Genomic DNA, 19,561 nt, shown 5'->3' with positions numbered 1-19,561 from the left:
ACAGGAAAACACAGTGGGACAAGGGAAAGAATTCCCTGAAGTATGAAAGGCCTAAGCCATTAGGGTGACAAGGACTTCAGAAAATATTCTAAACCTTCCAAATTAAACTTCTGTTTGTAATACATAGTTTATGTAATAAATATTACCTGTTGGTTTAAAATTAAGTTCTTCGTCCATCTTGATTAGATCAAATGATGATAAATCATTCAAATTCTTCAAACATAATTCTGTTCAAGTTCAAATCATAATTGTATAGTACACCCAGGTTAAAAAAATTTCATTTTGTAGATGGGGGCATTAAAAGCAAGACAGGGCATGAAACAGCATAAAACAAACACAGAGCAGCTTAAAACTGTATTGATAAAACAGTCACAAACACAAACCTTTATTGGCATAATTACGATGCCATAATAATAAAACAGTCCTCAGGCCAGAAGCTGGCTAAATACAGCTTTAAAAACAACAACCCTCAATTAAAATAATGAGTAAAAATATATGTTTTGGCCAGACACTAAAGAGAAGTATCGAAGATGCCAGGAGAGCCCCAAAAGGAGTGCATTCCAAAGGTGAGATGCCACCACTGAAAAAAAACTGCCTCTGGTTGCCACCCTCCTCACCTCTGCAGACGGGATTTTAACTGATGGGCCAGACAATACGGAGGCAGTCCTAAAAGCACAATCAGATTAAAATGAAGCACATGTCCTATTAAATAGGAGAGGTTTACACTGTCAGCCTAAATAAAGTTGCACCCTTCAAAGCCCATTGACTTTGATGGACTTAGAAGGGCATAATTGCTTAGGACTGTACTGTTAAACACTTATTTAACTTCTCCTTTGATAGCAAGGGGCTTAAATTTATTTATTTATAAATCAGAAAGTCAAGATTTTCCTGTTCAGCAGCAACAGACCTCTGATGAAGCTAATGCAATTAGCGAAACAAGGATAAGGTTCTCGAAACCTTGTAAGGAAGCTGGACCTGAGTGAAAACCTCAGGTCTGGCTGCCAGGAGCCCCCTCCCCAGGGAGCCAGAGCCTGAGGCTCATTTTAACTGGCTCCTGGCCAATCGCAGGCAGGTACACGGCTGTGCCCGCAGCGTCATGTCCGAAGCTGCATTTCCTTGTCGCTGCCACCTGGGAAAGCCATGGAGGAGCCCAGCTCCGGCCCGAAGCCCCAGGCTCCTCGCGTTTAGCAGCCACTCGCCCGACCCCGGAGCAAGGGGGGGTCCGGCTCGCCCAGCGCCCTCCACAGCCCAGCCCAGCAATCTTGGGCTCTTCGTTGGGGTGAGTCGGTGCCCCGTTTCTGTTGCATAACTTGACTTATTTGTTGGAAATCACGTATTTGAAATTACACAAACCATTATATTCAGTGGATCAGTGGTACTTTATGTATATGTGTGTTCCAGGTACCACTCCCCTACTGCTATTGTATACTTAGAATATCTGTATACAGCAGATTGTGTCCTATTTAAAATGCATTACTCCTTGTGTTTTCAAGTAATGCAAAAAGCATCTCACCTTGTAATTTTGCTTCAATTCCAGCTCTGTCCAATCCAACCGAAAAACCTTCATGAAAATAAATATTTCAATTTGATTATGGGTATAATAAACTGAACAGTTCATAGTTGATTCACTGCATGGACACAAGCAAAATCTTAGATTAAATGATGATCTAATTTCAACAGATCCATATGATGAACATATATGGAGAATTAATTGCTATAAAAAGGTGAACAGATTTTTGTGGCTATATATATATTTCAGGCCTAATCAAAAATCCAAACCACAGGTATGAATCAAGCAATTACTGTATAAGTGTGCACACATCCTGATCAAGCCAAAGTATAAAATCCTTAATTTAACCAATAATGGTTGGTTTCCACCTTCTTCACAATGTCAGATGTAGGTTAATTTCATCTGGGTGAAATCATGTGAGCACTTTCCCAAGAGCTCAGATCTCCAGCAAATGCATGTTGCATTCACATAATTCAAGATCTAAGTTCATGGTGAAGTGATCAGACAACCACTTCACTACTGGCAAAACTGCAGTATATATTAATTCTGCATGCAGCACCACTGCAACTTTATGGTACGTCAGATGACTTGTCAACTAATAGCCCAAATATGCCTGAGGATACTGGGACAGTTCTACCTATGACCTAGCTCTCAGGGATCAAACTAAAATGTAGAAAGAGAAGGAATTTGTGAACATAGACCAGCTGAGAAAGCACTTGTCCCTTCCCTTTTCAGGTACTTTAAAAAGTCCAGAGCTTTCCAGAGGAATAAACTAAAGTCAAGGGGCTCTTACACTGTGACTCATCACCTGTTTGAGCTCCATTAGCAGGAGGTAGCAGAAATTTTATTGGAGCATCTTCCTCACTAGGACAGTAACGTCATGGATGCTCTAACTGCCAGATCATCAATTAGGGAGGAGGATGAATTATAGCTGTGCCCATCTGGACCAAACCATTTTTGCTCATTATCAGTTAACTGAGTTTCTGAGCCAGCCTGGAGACCATTCTAACAATTCGCAGGGAGGGGGTGAATAATGTCATGTTGCTCCTCCTTGCTGTGTTTTTCTAAGAACTGTTTTTTATTTTATTGTAGTATTGTTTTAACCTATGTTGTTAGCTACCTTGAGTCCAGTGTGGGATAAAGGCAGGATATAAATATTCAAAATAATAAATAATGAACTTGTTATTATGACCTGAGGATATGAATACATTACTTGGACAAGTGCAGCCTGCCACTTCTATGCTTGACTCTTGACTCATCGTATCTTGCTAATCAGTTCTGAATGTTGTAAATAATAGAGGGAGAAGGTGGTTCCAGCCATCTTGAACAGTTGTGAGACTCCTCTTAGATATAGAAGTCCTCTATTGACTTTCAAGATCTGAACAACTATCAGTCACATACTTGAGCAAGCGGAAGTCAATGAACCGGATTGTTCAGACCCATTTCAATCCAGGTTCAGACCTAATTTTATGACTCAGAGTGCCTTTTTCCCTTTATTGGGAGCAGGCTCAAGGTAAGCAACTTTCAGTACTATTGTACTTTCCTCCAACAACAGCTGTTTTTCTATATCTCCTTCCACCCAACAAGGATTTAACTTACAATTTTTGTCCATTTCCTATTACACAAGGAAGCAAAAACTGAATTTAAACACTGGTATTAGTATTTGCTCTGCTATTCTATTGGCTTTGACAAACATGTAATTTTGAAGAATACATTATTACACTGAACGTTTCCCATTTATTTTTACAACGGTTTTATATTCGTCTTACGGCATCAAAGTTAGTGCAAAAGCAGATGCAGAGAAAAGTGTTAAATGTCCTAACTCATATGATTTAAGGACATTTCAACAAAGTAACTATTCCGTTTACCACTTCTTCCCTTTATTTCACAGCTCTGAGAAGCAGCTGTTCAGTGTTCAGAGAGATCCCACTGTGCTGAACAGAATGCTTTATGCTGCAAGTGCTGACAGCAATTGGGATCAGTGCAGGAGAAACGCTGCCTTTAGGGGGAAAATAGATCTGTTTTCATTCAACATGAAATGCTTTTCTGAATTTTAATGTTTTCATCTGAACCTCTATAAAACAAGTCTATTAAACAGAAAACTTCAGAAAACCTACTTGGTATTCAATAAAGGTGAACTGTATTTCCTTCAAAAGTAGCCTAACAACTTAATATTGACTAGTGGAGATGGTATTATTTATTTATTTATTTACAGTTTTTGCCAGAACATAGTAAAAACTTACAATCTTTAAAAGGATTTTAAAAGGGTAGGTATCAAATCTAAAAGCATCTCCATAGCTTAAAAGAAATATATTAAAATGATAAAATAGTTGCAGTGGAGATGATATAGTAACAGTACCACATTTCAGTGAGCTTGTTACTTCAATATTATGGGATATTGTAAAAGCCCTATTCATAAAGAATACTACTTTAAAATAGTCCAATCAAAATGCTATGCCCTAGAAGAGGATGCAGGGAATTCAGATGCAAAATTCTACAGAAGAGGCAATTTTTCATTCTCCAAAATCCTTCAGTTCAGGTTCTGGTCACATGCAGCATGCCTACCATCTATCAAGATCAATCAGGTACTTGATAAAACCCCATTACTTGGCACCAGGAAGTCATTTTACTGGGCATTTAGGAGGCTGCAATATCTGATATGGATGCACTATACAGTTCAGGAACTGCACATTTGGTGAGTCTCTTCTAAATATGGGCAGCTAGACTCTGAAAATATCCACTCAACAATACATCCTACTGATTTCAGTAGGGCTGATTTCCTATGAAGTGCAAACCTATTCAGAATCACTCCAAGTTCACCAATAGACTTAGCCTGGAGTAACTGCAAAGTTTTTTTACTTATTCCAGTTAGAAGGTTCCAGTTAGCAGGTTCAGGGCCCTGCTGGCAGAGCTGGAATGGGAGGTCTGAGTGACACATCCAGTCCCGCTGCTCCAACCGTGTTACAGAATTTCCCTGATACTCCTCTATCTTCTGCTCTGGTGGTGTTCTAGCCATTTACCAGCTTCTGCAATTTCTCCCAAATAGAAGAAGCAATCACAGCATTCATATATGATGGCACTTGGATCTACAGGCAACCCCTCTACAGCTGTTTTCTTTTATGAAAGAACCTGAAGAGGCCCTCCTCCAGGGGTCAATGTCCTTCTTTTGTGGCTTTACAATGGAAAGGCAGAAAAGAAATTAAGTAAAAGCAAAATAGAAAGCCAGCATAAGTGCTAACATAAAGGTTCCAATGAGAGTATTCATAAAAATATGAGGATATGCATTGAAGCCTTGTTACAGTACTTGACACCTGCATAGAGATGCCAGGTATGAGTTTTCAGATTCATACCCTGCTCCAACAAAGGATTTGTGATGTTGCCAGAGATACACACGTCATCTATTGCTGTAACTTGCAGAAGGGACAAGTGAAAGGGGGTCAAGTTACTTATAGTGGTCTGCCACATTTTTGAGACAACAAGCTGCTTCAAAATTTGATTTTCTACACACTCACGTCAGCATAACTACTGAAAGAGATTTGCTTACAAACTACTGAAAAGGAGAACCTATGGGAACACCATTGATCTTTTTTTGTAGTTTCTTATTTTTAAGAAATAATTTCCCAAGATATAGTTACTCTGTTGTAACCACTCTGTTAAAACTGTATATTTTAATTGAGTGCTAGGGTCCAGAAAGCTGAATAGCAACCAACCATAATGAGCTGGATTCTTCAAAGCTCTGATGTAGAGGAATGTTGATCGTATCCATTCTAAAGCGACGTTCACATCAGTGATGGTGTAGAGCACTATTTCAGCATTTAAGTGTTCAATAAGATGTGTGTGTAAACTAAGAAAAACAGATAGCAAGTTAATTTTTAAAAGTTTATTGCTATGCATCTAATTCTTACAATCCACCTCAGTTCCTCAGTCTCATGAGAAAGCCAAGATGTAGTAAACAGGGCTGAGCAGCTGAAGTGCACACAGGAGAACTCTGCAAAAACTACTGTCATTGTTCACTCTAAAAACGGTAGAAAAAAATAATGCCTTGTATCCTAACACACCGCTCAGACACTTTGAGATCAGCCCAAAGAACAGTCTCTTCTGTTGGAGGAAGGCTCCAAACTTGGATGCGCAGAGTGGTAGGATACAAACTATTATATCAAGAAATATTTTAATGCAGCACTACATTATCTGTCTATTGCAGTGAGCAAGGATCTCCTTCCTAGTCCCCCTACCTAAGGAATGGTTAAATTCACCTGTTAGGTAGTACATACACATCTGAGTGCAAGGTTTCTCCTAGAAGCAGATGAGTATACATGGATATGCTGTTCCAGGAATGAAAATGTGTTTCCCAGCACAAGGTGAATAAGGAGTTCAATCACTAAAAAGTTAATAATATAATGACTTTTTATTGCAAATTGTAGTTTGGAAAAAATCACACAGCCCACTTTTTTATGAACTACAGAACTAATGCGAAAATAAGATAAAAAACCTAAGCATAAGGTACCATTATTTAGGATTAGGCCCTACTCAAAATACCTTTAAGTTAGAATCAAGCTATTAATTAAGAAGTGATTCTCACAGAAAACAGTGGGGTTTATTATAAAGTAAACCTAACTAAGATCAGATGTAGTTTTCAAGATTTTCAGTATTAGCTTCACACGTTCTCAATATACAAAATGATTTTGACATTTTCAGCAACTTTTTCCTTAAATATTCAAGACATGAGAGTATATTATTTCTATAAGATGGAAAACTGACATCTTGATATCTGAAAGTCTACTTCCAATTTTAACATTATCCAGTAGAAAATTCTATCCAGTAGAAAATTTATGTTGGCATTGAATTCACATGTTTTATGCACGGGTTGTTTCCATCATGATCACACACACACACACACACACGGCCACTTTGGGGCTTTGTTATCATTATGCACATCTTTTCTGACCTTGAGAAGTCACTTCGCTCTCTCCCCACATTTTCTGGATGCTGTTTCTGGCGACATCCAGAAAACGTGGGGAAAACACAGGGAGAGAGTGAAATGACTTCTAAAGGTCGGAAAAGATGTGCATAATGAAAATGAAGCACCAAAATAGTCTGGGGGTGATTGCCACGGAAACAACCGGGCATAAAAGTCCAGGGATTTACAACTAGACTTGCCAAAATAGGGGAAAAGCAAAGCTACACCAAAACACACAGGCAACTTGATTCTCCTGGTTTCTTCTCCTATCCACCTTTTTCCATCTTCCATCATTCTACCTATCCTACTGTATCAGTCATCTATTTTGGATTGCAAAGGTACAGGCTGGGAATTGTATTTTTAAGATTTATTTTACAGCACTTAAAATTTTTAGGTATTGCATTAATAAAAGATGATGATGATTCTCTCTTCGTAAGGGATAAAGTGAGGAAACATACCAGATCATTTCAAAATAGTTGCCTGTTTTTTATTTTGTTTTAATTTACTTCTTTCACATTAAAGACTGCTGTACTATACACAATCACACCAGGTTAAGTTTAACTGAAATGAATGGGAACAAGAAATATACATTAGTGTCTCCTGGACTGTAAGCAAAGCTTGGCTCTGTTCTAATCAAATTATTACAATAAACATTCATGGAAAACACTGCTATGGATTTTCTTCTTGATCAGTATTCGCCTAAATGCAGGGAAGATAAAGATTTTCCACCCCTTGCCCTTCCTCACAGGCTTCCTTCTAAATAAATGAAGACGTTATGGACAGTACTTTCAAGCTTAGAGAAAAATGGGTTACCTGCTTTCTATTGTATCGGCCCCATTTAACATCTGAATATACTTGTCTCTTGTATTTATCCTGGTCATGATAACTGCTGTTGCTGTTGTATCAAACTGTAAAAATACATACAGAAGTACAATTTAAATACAGCAGGAAGGGGGTAAAATGTACATATTTATTTTTGGTAACCCTAACAATGTCACCCTAAGCAGGGTTACATCCTAAGATTGTTGGTATCAATGGACTTAGAAGGGCATAACACTGCTAAGGATATAGATCCTGTAAATAATGTCAGAATATTCATCATTATTATGGTCAATTGAATATTCATCATTATTATGTTCAATCATAGAACTATTTCACATCAAAATTTCTCTCAAGAAAGATAATGGCAGGAATAGGGATGTTAACAAGTTTGCTTGGTGAGAAATATACAGATATGAAGATCCCTGTTCACATTCCCAGCATACATGTGACTTTCTCACCCATACAAAAGTGCACAAGTTTTCTCCATTATTATTTTACTCTCAGGAATAACCTGTGATACAGGTCTGCTCCAATCATATCTTGGGAAACAGTTATAAGTAAGAGACAAATCTTGGCAAAGAAAAACCTATGTATGTGACATCAATGATTCATTTCATGCTTCTTTTTAGCTGCAAGGATAATGTGTACTAAGGAACACGTGTATGCTAGAGACGTGTTTGTGTGAATAAAGCCTACTGTCTACTTGGGTCCAAATTCACTGATGGGAACCAAGCACTAGAGACAAACCAGGCTTTTTCTGCCATCTCTCATGCCTGTTCAAAAGGAGCTGCCGGGCTTAGATTCTAATACCTGGCCAAAGGAGAATAACACACACACACACACTTCTACAGGAACTTTAAAATAAAGGGAACAAACTCCGCAACAGGCATAGAAGAAAAACAGAAGCAGGAATTAAGCAGACTAATCAGATGGCCCAGGATGGCCTGATCTCATCAGATTTCAGAAGCTAAGCAGGGTCAGCCCTGGCCAGTATTTGGATGGGAGACCACCAAGGAATATCAGGGTCAATACGCAGAGGAAGGCAATGGCAAACCACCTCTGTTAGTCTCTGGCCTTGAAAACTCCACTTCAAATGGAAGTCTTTCCAAAAGTTACAGGCTGAGATCACCACGGCGAGGTGCTTTAATAAGGCAATTGTGTCCAATGGCACCTTGATCAGATCAAAAAACTTAGCATAATAGTCATGGGACTGACAGTGCCTAAGTGAGTTTCTCTGGGCTTGTCACTTGTGCCAGATAATACATTTTTATGGCTGAGCTAGTTAGCCGTAAGCGCTGACCTGGATAGCCCAGGTTAGCCCAGTCTTATCAGATTTCAAAGGTAAGCAGGGTCAGCCCTGGTTAGTACTTGACTAGGAGACCACCAAGGAAGCCTAGGGTTGTTACATAAATGCAGGCAATGGCAAATCCCCTCTGAACATCTCTTGCCTTGAAAACCTTATAGGGTCACCTAAGTTGGCTGATTCTTTTAGCTAACAGTCCTTACATTGGCCAGACCTTTCTAACGTTAGCAGGACAAGAGGCTGATCATAGACCAAAGAAGTAGAGACTAACACAAACCAAACAAAAGCAAATGGTCACTGTAGACTTAAAAAAAAGAGACACCGCTGTTCACAAAGGTAATTCCAATAACAAAACGGCATTAGCAAACTTTCATTAGCATCAGTTCAAGAGACAATATGACAGAAGCACCATTTGAGTTTATGCATAAGGAACAACGGACAGAATTCTTACTGAATTCTGCTTCCCATAATGAATATTAGCTTCACGATTATTAAGCTTGATGTCTGATCTACAGAAAATTATGCCGATCACCAGCAATCCTACTCCCTCGGTATACAGACAAAGGAGTGCACCCTGACCATTTACTTTATATCAGTGGTTCCCAACTTTTTCAGGCATGAGACTTCTTTTTAACATAAAAAATCACTGACCCCCAAACACACATTATAATAGTTGCACTATTAGCATCAACTGATTGATAAAATATATAATGGTCCTTTATGCAGGGGAAATTTGCGCTGGATTTGCTGCTCATCTTTCTGATCCGAATTCCAAAAACTGTTATTCATGGGGTCTTTTTGCCCTGAAGATCCTCCCAGAGCACCTTGCCCTCAATTATTCATCCCCAGCAAAATACGAAACTTCTTAGTCCCTCCCCCCCAACAACGCTGTATTTTAATTGGCTGTTGGTTTTTTGAACTACATCACCAGCCCCACCAGCCCCGCTGTGGGATTTCTTAATTTGTAATTTACAGAGTGGCCACCATATCTGAAAACTCCCGCTGTGAATTAATCAAGGGAAGGATTAATCAACTCCTGCTGTGAATTAATCAAGGGGGGGGGGGAGGCTTACTACCGAGCCCATTTTTTGTTTCCAGCTCTGATCACGGAGATCTTACCTCTCCCTCCCAAAACTGCCCAGAGAAGGACGCCTGGGGAAGTGGGGGGGGGGGGGAAGCTGGCGACCAGAGGTGAGAGCTGCATCCAGGAATCACTGCAGAGTAGGGAAAGTTATTTGATACTTCCCAAGGACAAAAAACTCATTCCAACCAACACTCCCCCCCCCAAAAAACCATTTTCACATCTTTGTAAGTGGCGCAGAATATGATAGCATGCATTTATTTTTATTCGGTAATTTGATTTATCGCTTTATCGCTAGTATAAATATTTAAATAACAAATTAAATGGTGGTCTAAATGAGTCTCTCCTGTGGGCTAAAATGCAACATTGAAATGCTCAAAGAATTGTGTGTGGTGGATGCGACAGGGGGAGGGAGGCAGGCAGGAAGAGGAGGAGTGGGGGGAGGGACAAGAAAGGGGGCAGGACAGGTGGGAGAGAGAAAAGCCCAAGGTTAGGCTTATTCACGATTTTGCCTTTGCTTTGGCTTCAAGGCAAATGCTAAATTCGTGATAAAACAGGTCCCAATAAATGCGGGCCAAGGGCACAGCAGAGCCAAAGCGAGTGCTGAGGGACGGGAAGATAGTGAATAAGTAAAAAGTAGCAGCTGAGCAGTCCCACAGAGATCGCACAGCTAATCACCAAGCATAAATGACCAATGACAAAAAGATCCAAATGACAATGCTTAGTGTGTACATGGATTCATGGACCCCTTACAATAGCTCCACAGCCCCCAGGTTGCAAACCACCGCTTTTCACCAAAAGACTTCTTGCAATTCACTTTTGGGTATCCAGCAGATACACCTTACTCTTAGAATAAGCAGAAGAAGCTCTGCTAGTAACAGCCTAAGGAAGAGCAGGCCATTGGATGTTCCATGGTGAGCATGAGAAAGCTTGAAGTGAAAGGCCTGGCTGCAATGCAACAGTGTGCATGGCACAAGAGAACCACAGCAAATGAGGGAAGGATTATTCTGCACTCAGAACACAAAAGATACAGGATTTCAGCTTACAAGAACAAAAACATAGTTAATAAGACTAATAACTATTTTATCAATAAAAGCCTGGAAAATGAAGGAATCTAGGCAGTTTCACATCGTTTACCTCATACTGCTATTGCATAGTGAAAACTGCCACAGACCACCATTTAGGCAGGTATAAATTTTTTCACAGTAGTTAGGAATTCCTTTTCCTTTTATTCCTTAGAAGCTCCTTGATCAATTGATCTTGAGCAGCATATATCTAGTGTTGGAGGGATATAAGGACTGAAACAAATCTTGCCACTGACAATGTAGCCTTGGGGTCACTATCGCTTAGTAAAAAAGGCATTATGTCAGTCACAGAGGCATTGGATTTGTATGTTAAAAGGGGGGAAATATAGTGTAATCGAAGCTCCTCGTAAAAGTGGCATTCCAAAAGGGCATGAGCTAATGAGTCAATAGAGCCAGAAGAGCAAGGGCAGATCCTGTCTGAGTATGGTATATTCAGAATTCTGCCCTGCATTACCATAGAAGGGTTAGCATTCAATCTAGCCAAGCAAAAAGCTCTACAAAGACAAAGAGTTGTCAGATAATACGTATAGGCAGGCAGACCACGTGGAGGGGGTATTCCGAAGAACTGGGATGAACAGACGCGACGAGCACGAAAAGTAGTGCTGTTATAATCGAGCTCTTTAATACACTTTTTAATTTTGGTGAAAGCTTCAGTTTTTCCAAGATCTAATAACATATCCTGCGAGAAGCCCAACAATGACAGTTTCTCAACTAAGATTTTTTGCCATGAGGATTTAAAAGGGTCATGCTTCAGAGAAGCTAGGAACCGCTCAGTGCTAAAGCACAGTTTAAGGTGTAGTTTAAAGGCAGCCAACCACACCCTAGCTTCAAGTGACATTTGACCAAACTTGGAACGAAGAGTAACGCCAGCAACACATCGAGGGGCATTTAGGAGTTTTTGTAAGAACTGAAGCAGTGGATGATCTATAGATTCATTGATGACTGTTATCCAAATGGCAACACCAAAGAGGATAATTGGGGTAATTTTCAGATTAAAAACCTGAATAGCCCCTGGAATATATTTGCCACCTTTGGTGTGAAAAAAGTTGACAATAGCACCAACCCCAGGTTTAATTTTGTTGGACACTGCTTTTTGATGGGCATTCCAATTTAGGTTATGGGAAAACAGAATGCCAAGGTAAACAAACTCCTTGACTTGGTCAACCTCAAAGCCATCTAATACCCAGAGAAAAAGAGGTATTTTTCTCCTCTTAGTGAAGATCATAATCTTAGATTTATGATGGTTTATTTTAAGACCTTCCCTAGAGCAGTACTCAGAAAAAGTTTGCAAAGATCTTTTCAAACCAATTCTTGTGCGGGACAGGAGAACTGCATCGTCAGCATAGAGTAGAATTGGGGTGGGATGACTTGCAAGCTTTGGGGGTGGCAAAACTCTGAGAAATTGGTTGCCATATCATTCAGGTATAGATTAAACAAGAGAGGCGCAAGGAGGCAACCTTGTCTAACTCCCTTGACCAGTTCAAAGGGCTCGGTTAGTTTTCCTTGGTTGCCACAGTGAACCTGAGCTGTGAGGTCAGTATGAAATTGCTGAATAAGCCATAGTAACCTCCTATCCATAGTAGAATGTGATAGTTTCAACCATAGCCTCTCCCTCGGGATGGTATCAAAAGCTCCCTTAAGATCCATAAAACCCGCATAAAGGGTGCCATTTTGGGGGAAGGAATATTTCTCGGCTAGATGGGAGAGCACTAAACAGTGGTCCGTGACAGACCAACCCCTTCTAAAGCCAATCTGCTCCCAGCCAAGGATGTCATTACTCTCAACCCAGTCCAACAGCCTCTTTAATAAGTAGGAGGAATACAATTTGCCTAAGCAAGACAAAAGGCTGATTGGACGATAACAGCTTGGGACAGAGCCTTTTTAAAGATTGGGACAATAATAGTATGTCTCCAAGATTTTGGAATGGCTCCTGATGCATTAATTTGTGTAAATACAGGAGCAAGAATGTTGGCCCACCATTTACTGTTGACTTTAAAAAGTTCGTAGGGAATTAGATCAGGACCTGGGGCTTTGCCTGAGCGTAAGCGATCAATGAGCGGTTTAATTTCATTAGGAGACACATCTGGCCAGGAATTCAACAAAACAGAAGGTGCTACAGGTATAAGTCCCTGGCTTTCCACAGAGTAGGAGAAGAGGCTCTTGAAGTAAGCTACCCAGACCGATGACGGGATACATGCGGGGACTCTGGCATAGCCATTACTTAAAGAATTCACAGTCCGCCAGAAGGTTGAATTATCATTGTTGTTTATAGCTGTAATCAAGCTCCTCCAATTTTTATATAGGGCCTCTTTTTTCCTCCAGTTTACCAAGTCCTTGTAGTTCTTTTTAATAGTTAACAATTCCTTCAATACTAAAATAGTATTGTTCCTTCTGAATTCTCTATGTTTCCTGGTTATTGCTCATTTGAGTAGTCTACACTCGCAGTTAAACCAAGAATTTTGTTTGTATAAAGCATGCAAGCTTGAGGTGATTTCTTTAGTAAATAAGGGTTTAAATAAATCAATTAATCTGAAAAAAAAACATTTAAGACAGTAGGTGCAGACTCTTGCTCAAGGAGGGCAGCTTTCAACGAAGTCACCTCCAAAAGCTGCATTTTGCCACGCACCAAGGAATCAAGCTCAGGGCTCCAGTAAACGCGAGCCAGCGCTTTTTGGGATTGGTGCAATATTTGATGGTAGGACGGTATTAAGTGTTGAACACATAATTGGTTAGTTAGGAATTCCAGGTATATAGGAGAAAAGAAAGGACAACTCATAAAATGTGTCCAATGGATAGATATGCCATATTTTGAAGAACATGTGATAAATGGTACAATGAATGGTTGGTTTCGTATATGAACTTTCCTCTTTTTATATTAATATTTGGTAGAAAACTGCTAAATAACTCAGAACATAATTCAGCTTACAATTTAAGTTTGAAGCATCGACTGTATAGGCTTTTTGTAAACAAGCCTGTATTAATTATTCAGATATAGCGCTGATGCAAATAAAAAACTTCACAAACAGCTATGACTACAGAACTTTCAGCTAACATTTTTGCTGCCCTTATCACTGTAAAGACATGGCAACTTTTACTATTCCCATTTTTAAAATAATCATTAAAAACAAATTCTACTTACTTGAGGTCTCCCTGCTCTTCCAATCATTTGTAAAATATCAGTTTCACTGTACTCCTGAAACATTCCTCCAGCATAATGCATGGTTGATTTTATAACTACAAGGTGTGCTGGCAAATTTACACCCATCGCAAGTGTACTAGTAGTAACTGCAAGCATTTAAATAGAACTGTGTATTATAAATATGATTAAGAAATCAACAAATATGAAATACAGTTCTGCAGCGCACTGAACATTCTCTTCACCAGACTACAAGACCATACTCCTTAATCTAGCCCCATTATATAAAATAATCTAAAAACTAGCTGATACAATTACCTGCCAGCCCAGAGGTCCCCAGAGTGGAGCCTATAAGCATCATGGCGCCTATCAAGTGTTTTAAACTGGGCTTTTGCCCTGCAGGGTTTCTGATCGGCTGTGCAAATGTTTAAAAACTGTTAATTTGGCAGCAGCTGCCATCATAGCACATTGATCTTCACTGCACGACTGAAGGTAAGCTGAGTGTATGGAAAAAAACATTTTAAAACAGTATGTTCATTTTAAAAGGCACACTGTTAAAAAGCGCTTCTGCCTGAAATGTTCAGGATTTACTACTAGAGTTGCAGATAATGTCACTTCCTAACATTTTATGGTTGGCTCCGCCTCCTGCAGCAGCCATTTTGTGGTTGCACCCACCACTCAGTGTCAGAATTCCAAAGGTGCCCGCAGGCTCTAAAAGGTTGGGGATCCCTGTGCTAGCTCCTCCCCATTCATACCAGTTACATAGAAGATGATGACAAGCAGTGCACCTTTCATGAAGGAAGGAAGAGGTTAGTTTATTCTAGAGATAGAATGGGAGGGACTATATGCTGTTAGTACAATGTGGCTAAGAACCATTAAGGGAAACAGGGACATCACTGCCAAAGACAGTGGGCAATTGTTGGCTTTGAGGCATGATGAGGATGATATATAAGGATTGTGCTGAATGGGCTAGCAAAATATGATACACTCAGGATAAGCGCTGGCAGGGGAGGGAGGAAGAGGAGGAGGAAGATCCTGTGGGCTTGTTGTTCTGTTATATGCTGATAATATGACCCTTAGTTCCTTTAGTTCACGGGAGCATCAGAAGCACACAACTGCCTGAGGATGGGCCAAGCAGTCAGGAATGCTTGGACCGCAGAGGCAGACTTAAGGGTGGTGCTACAAGGGTGGTGCTAGGCACTAACAGGCCATGTGAAGGCCTCAGAGAGGGGGCCAGAGATAAAAGGGAAGGGAGAAAGAGAGAAGGCAGGAGGCGGTGAGGCAGGAGACTCAGAAGGCGGAGGAGGGCACAGGAAGGGAAAAGAGATGCAGATAGAGCACAAAGAGCAGCACAGAACCAGTAGTTTGCATGAAGTCAGCCCTCCAGGGACCCATGTGAAGTTAACTACAGATCAATATCTTAAAAGAGCCACCGATACAGCAGAATAAGCAGATAATTTGGTCTCTGAATTGGTTTGTGCAGCAATGGAAGGAGCTTTCAGCATGCTTTCCCCCTCAGATGAGGCCACTATAAATAAGAAATGCAGTTTTATGCTGTTTTTTTCCCCCAACCACGTTTGTATTCTTCCAAGGCACCATAGGGCTATCCCATTTTATCTTCACAATAATTCTGCGAGGTGTTCATGCGCCCAAGTGCTTTGGTACATAGGCGCTCAAGTTTCGGAACAGGGACAGGAATTCTGCGAGGTAGTATAGACTAAGTAAATAACTGACCCAGTTACCCTGTGAGCTCTATGGCAGAGCAAGGATTTGAATCCATATCTCCCTCCCCTCTCTCCATCACTTTGGCTCTCTATTTTGGTAGTTTCCTGTAACAATTATTATTTATATTACAAAAAAAAAATTACATTTTAGTGTTCCTCAAAAAAGGGGACCATTTGACACTGAGCATGAGGGTCTACACAGAACCCGCAGAAGCCAGTCGAGCACTGGGGATGATAATGGGAATGCCATAAATATGTTTATCACTTATCATTTCTCAAAGTAGCATAACCATGGGATGTTAAGGGGGGTAACATCTTGGCTATTCATAGTCAAAGATATGGTGCTTAAAAAAAACAAAATGTTGGGCTGGATCCCAAAGTCTGTCAGTGGAAGACAATGATGTTGTTCTGGCTTTCTCCTCCTCCTCAGCAGTTCTTTTCAACCCTGGGAAAATTCATTCCCAGTGTTGCAGGGCCCACGTGGAATAACAGCCATGTGGGTCAGGAGGCCGAAGTGGGAGAAATCACTCCCTCCTGCCGCTTCTGTGAGCAGAGCTCCAATCACAGAAGAAAGTGGAGAGGGCCATTTTGCCCCCTTCCCCTCCTCTCTGCAACCTCCCAACACATGTAGCTACTGGTCCACCTAAGTCCACAACCCTGGGAACAAACTTTTCTGGGGCTGAAAAGGACTGCTATGGGGAGGGGAAAGCCAGGAAGATCCATGGCCCTTACATGATTCTTTGCCTGCATCCAACACAAAATGGTAATAACATTTCTCAGATGTTTTTACTCACAAAGCACTGGTATGTCTCCCATATTAAAAGCTGCTTCAACTGTTTTTCTATCACACATCTCCATTCCAGCATGATGATAAGCTACTCCACAGACCAAAAGATCTACAAAATGAAGGTAAGAACCAAACTATGACCTGATTTTCTTATCACAGACACACTGCCATACTTCCTCCAATTAGCACATCCTACATACCCCTCAGTCTGGCTTCTTTTACTGAATTTGCAGATTTTTGTAATCTGTAAAAAAAGACAATTACTAATTGCAACATTAATAATTTTCTGAAATCAAATACGTTAGAAAAATAAAAATGCCAGTCATGGATGTCATCATGATTCCTTTGTAATTATCTACTTCATGTTGTTTCTGAAGCAGAAAAATTCCTTCTTAGCAGAAACTTTGCTTGCAATGCCTTGCACCCTCTTCCCTACCGAAACCAACAGTGTCATCCTAAGCAGAGTTACACCTTTCTAACACTGCCATCCTAAGCAGATCTACTCAGTGGGGCTTGCTTCCAGGAAAGTGCTCTTAAGATTAAATTATAAGTGAATTTAAGTCAATAGGCTCTGAAGGGCTTAACTCTGCTTAGAATGGTATTGTACATGGAATGGATTACAGTTACTACTGTCTTTGTGACTAAACAGTAGTTTAGAAGACCCTGTATATGGAATGTAAACAAATGTTGTGCCAAGGTTGTTGTTGGAGGAAGTGCTCTGTAGCTGCTACTTCTCTTATAGCTTATAGTGACTTCAAAGCATATCTCTAGCAACTCATAACAACTTTAGAGTTTAGTGACCTTAGAGTGTTGCCCTTGATCAGCTACAAAAGACTTTATGGTGACTTGCCAAAACTTTTATATTATATAAGTGTTATACTGGGTTTAAGATTTAAATATGAAGGAATTTTAGTAGAAAGTTGGAAATATATTTATTTTTATCATGTTCTATAGGAGATGAAGATGTTAGTAAAATTAACCATTACAGATGTATAACAAAGCTAAAAACTGACTGTTTAATATATGGCTATGACCAAAAGATGACCTGCTGGAAGAGGAACTCCTTATATGGTAGTATCCAGGGAGTATGCAGCTGAAGGAGCATGCAGCTGAAGTGGATGTGCAATTGTGTGCATCTCAGAGAAACCAAGTCATATGTAGTTGATTTTAGACAGTATAAATACATGCAGGGAAAGGCTAGAAAGTTAGCTCTCTCTAAGTTTTTGGACTAAGAGAATCTCAGAAGATATTGGCTTTGGTATGTATGAACTTACTTATATGCTATTCTAGATAGTGTGAATCAGATTCTTTTAACTAAATCAGACTTCTTTAGCTGTTATAGTTTAAGTATTGGATTTTAAAACTTAATAGTATATAAACTTGCTTGTATTTTTGTATACACTATTAACACTTTTAAGACTTTGTAATACTTGCATATACACATATATTACATTGAAGCTATTCAATAAAAAGACTTACTTTTGTGAGTAAAGTAGTTGAGTCCCGCTTAGTAGGTGACTAACTGAATAAGATAACATACCACTTCTCAGGAAGGGGTCAGTTCTATGAGCATACTCAACTGAAAGGCACTGACCCACTTCAGCCTTGATGTTGGTGATTCTATAAACTGAGAGACTACAACTCTTGCTAAATCTGACACTGACTACAGAAAGAGCAATACTGCATTGAAAAGCACAGAAAGCTTGTGCCTGCAAATCACTCTCTCCATCAATCAGTTAGAAAGTACAAGTACATTTAAAACTGCCTTTCTGTTTTTCACATCTGCATAGCAACAAAGCATTTAAGTCCTAAGTGTGAATTCAGTCATATGCTAGGATGAATCCTATAAACATACCTTTGTTTCTGTTCTGTATTCATAATAAATTTAGCATCTTTTGCTAGGACAGAAGCCGCTTGCTGAACTCCTTTCCTTGTGGCACAGAACTGTAAATAAGAGAATTTATTGTTGGTGCAAATAACAGGAAAATACACACAAGAACATTATAATCACAAGGGAAAGCCAAAATATATATACCACAAGAGCTGGTTTTTGTTCAGAATACGTTTGAATAACACTAGCTACTTTGTAGTTTAGTGTTAAGTCAAATTTGAATTCCGTTTGGTTGCTACTGCAGGGAAACCCAAGAACTATTTTGCGAAGCTTCACGGGTCGGTGTCTTTCATCTATTTTCAGGCATACAGCAGGGTTCTTGCCATCCGAAAGCCATTCTGCAATCTTTAAAGAGAAAAGAAAGCATGTTAGGCTTGAAACTGGAAAACAGTGCCCTGGGCTGAAATCCTGAAAGCACTTGGCCCAATCAGAGCTACACTTAAGGCACGGAAGCTTCAATGAAACAAACATTTTAGGTCTACAGCATCCTGTTATTCATTGTGCTCTTCTTGCCTATAAAATATACACAATACTAACACAGAGTGGTTAAATGGTAAGCATTTCCCATTGTGAATCAGGGTTTGTTTATACATTATGATCATGTGAGATATTTATGATACTTATTCCTAGCCAGAAAAGACATTGGTTGGAAACGTGTGGCTGTTTTGTCTTATGATTCTCCCGTGAATGTAGTGAATCTCTGTTGTCTAAATGCATAGTCATCCTCCACCTACAGGACCAACCCACTTCTGTTGCGAAACTTTTCCTTGTTTTCCAATCCCAGCTTTATCCCTGACCTTCAGTTAAAAAAATGATACAAATGTGAACATAAAAAACTGCTTTACACTGAATTAAACTATTTGTTCATTTAGCCCAATACCAATGTGTTGAGCCAAAACAGGGAGAGGAGTGCATTCAGTTGATTTCCTTCCTATGAAAAATGGCCCACCTTCACAGTACATTTCTCTCTCTCTTTGAGAAAGGGTTCATAAATAGTTCACAGGACAGGTGTTAGGGAGAAAGAAAAAATATGAACCAACTGACTAGGAAACAGGGCCAGTATTTATTTACCCTGATCTAGTCACATAGCCCTGACCTGAATGGCCCAGTCTAGCACTCTCTCGGAAGCTAATCAGGGTTGGCCCTGGTTAGTATTTGGAAGGGAGACCACACCAAGGAAATCTAGGGTCACTACACAGAGGCAGGCAATGGCAAACCACCTCTGAACGTCTCTTGCCCTGAAAACCCTACAGGGTCTCCATAAG

At 39.9% G+C, this 19,561-nt stretch overlaps 1 protein-coding gene across 1 annotated transcript in view; it reads right to left on the bottom strand.

Annotated features, from left to right (window-relative positions):
- HFM1 (helicase for meiosis 1) overlaps positions 1 to 19,561 on the bottom strand; it is a 105,198-nt gene that overhangs the window by 68,888 nt on the left and 16,749 nt on the right. The window contains exons 11-19 of the mRNA XM_056844746.1: positions 18,441 to 18,641; positions 18,261 to 18,349; positions 16,606 to 16,649; positions 16,413 to 16,514; positions 13,898 to 14,043; positions 7,281 to 7,375; positions 5,221 to 5,354; positions 1,514 to 1,561; positions 147 to 227 (exon numbers count right to left, since the gene is read on the bottom strand). Of these exons, the coding sequence (XP_056700724.1) occupies positions 147 to 227; positions 1,514 to 1,561; positions 5,221 to 5,354; positions 7,281 to 7,375; positions 13,898 to 14,043; positions 16,413 to 16,514; positions 16,606 to 16,649; positions 18,261 to 18,349; positions 18,441 to 18,641 (940 nt within the window). The remainder of the gene's footprint in view (positions 1 to 146; positions 228 to 1,513; positions 1,562 to 5,220; positions 5,355 to 7,280; positions 7,376 to 13,897; positions 14,044 to 16,412; positions 16,515 to 16,605; positions 16,650 to 18,260; positions 18,350 to 18,440; positions 18,642 to 19,561) is intronic.

Source organism: Euleptes europaea, chromosome 2 (genome assembly GCF_029931775.1).
Source record: "Euleptes europaea isolate rEulEur1 chromosome 2, rEulEur1.hap1, whole genome shotgun sequence".
Taxonomy (NCBI): Eukaryota; Metazoa; Chordata; class Lepidosauria; order Squamata; family Sphaerodactylidae; genus Euleptes; species Euleptes europaea.
The sequence above is the reverse complement of the archived record's forward strand: the minus strand, read 5'-3'. Positions and strand labels throughout refer to the sequence as shown.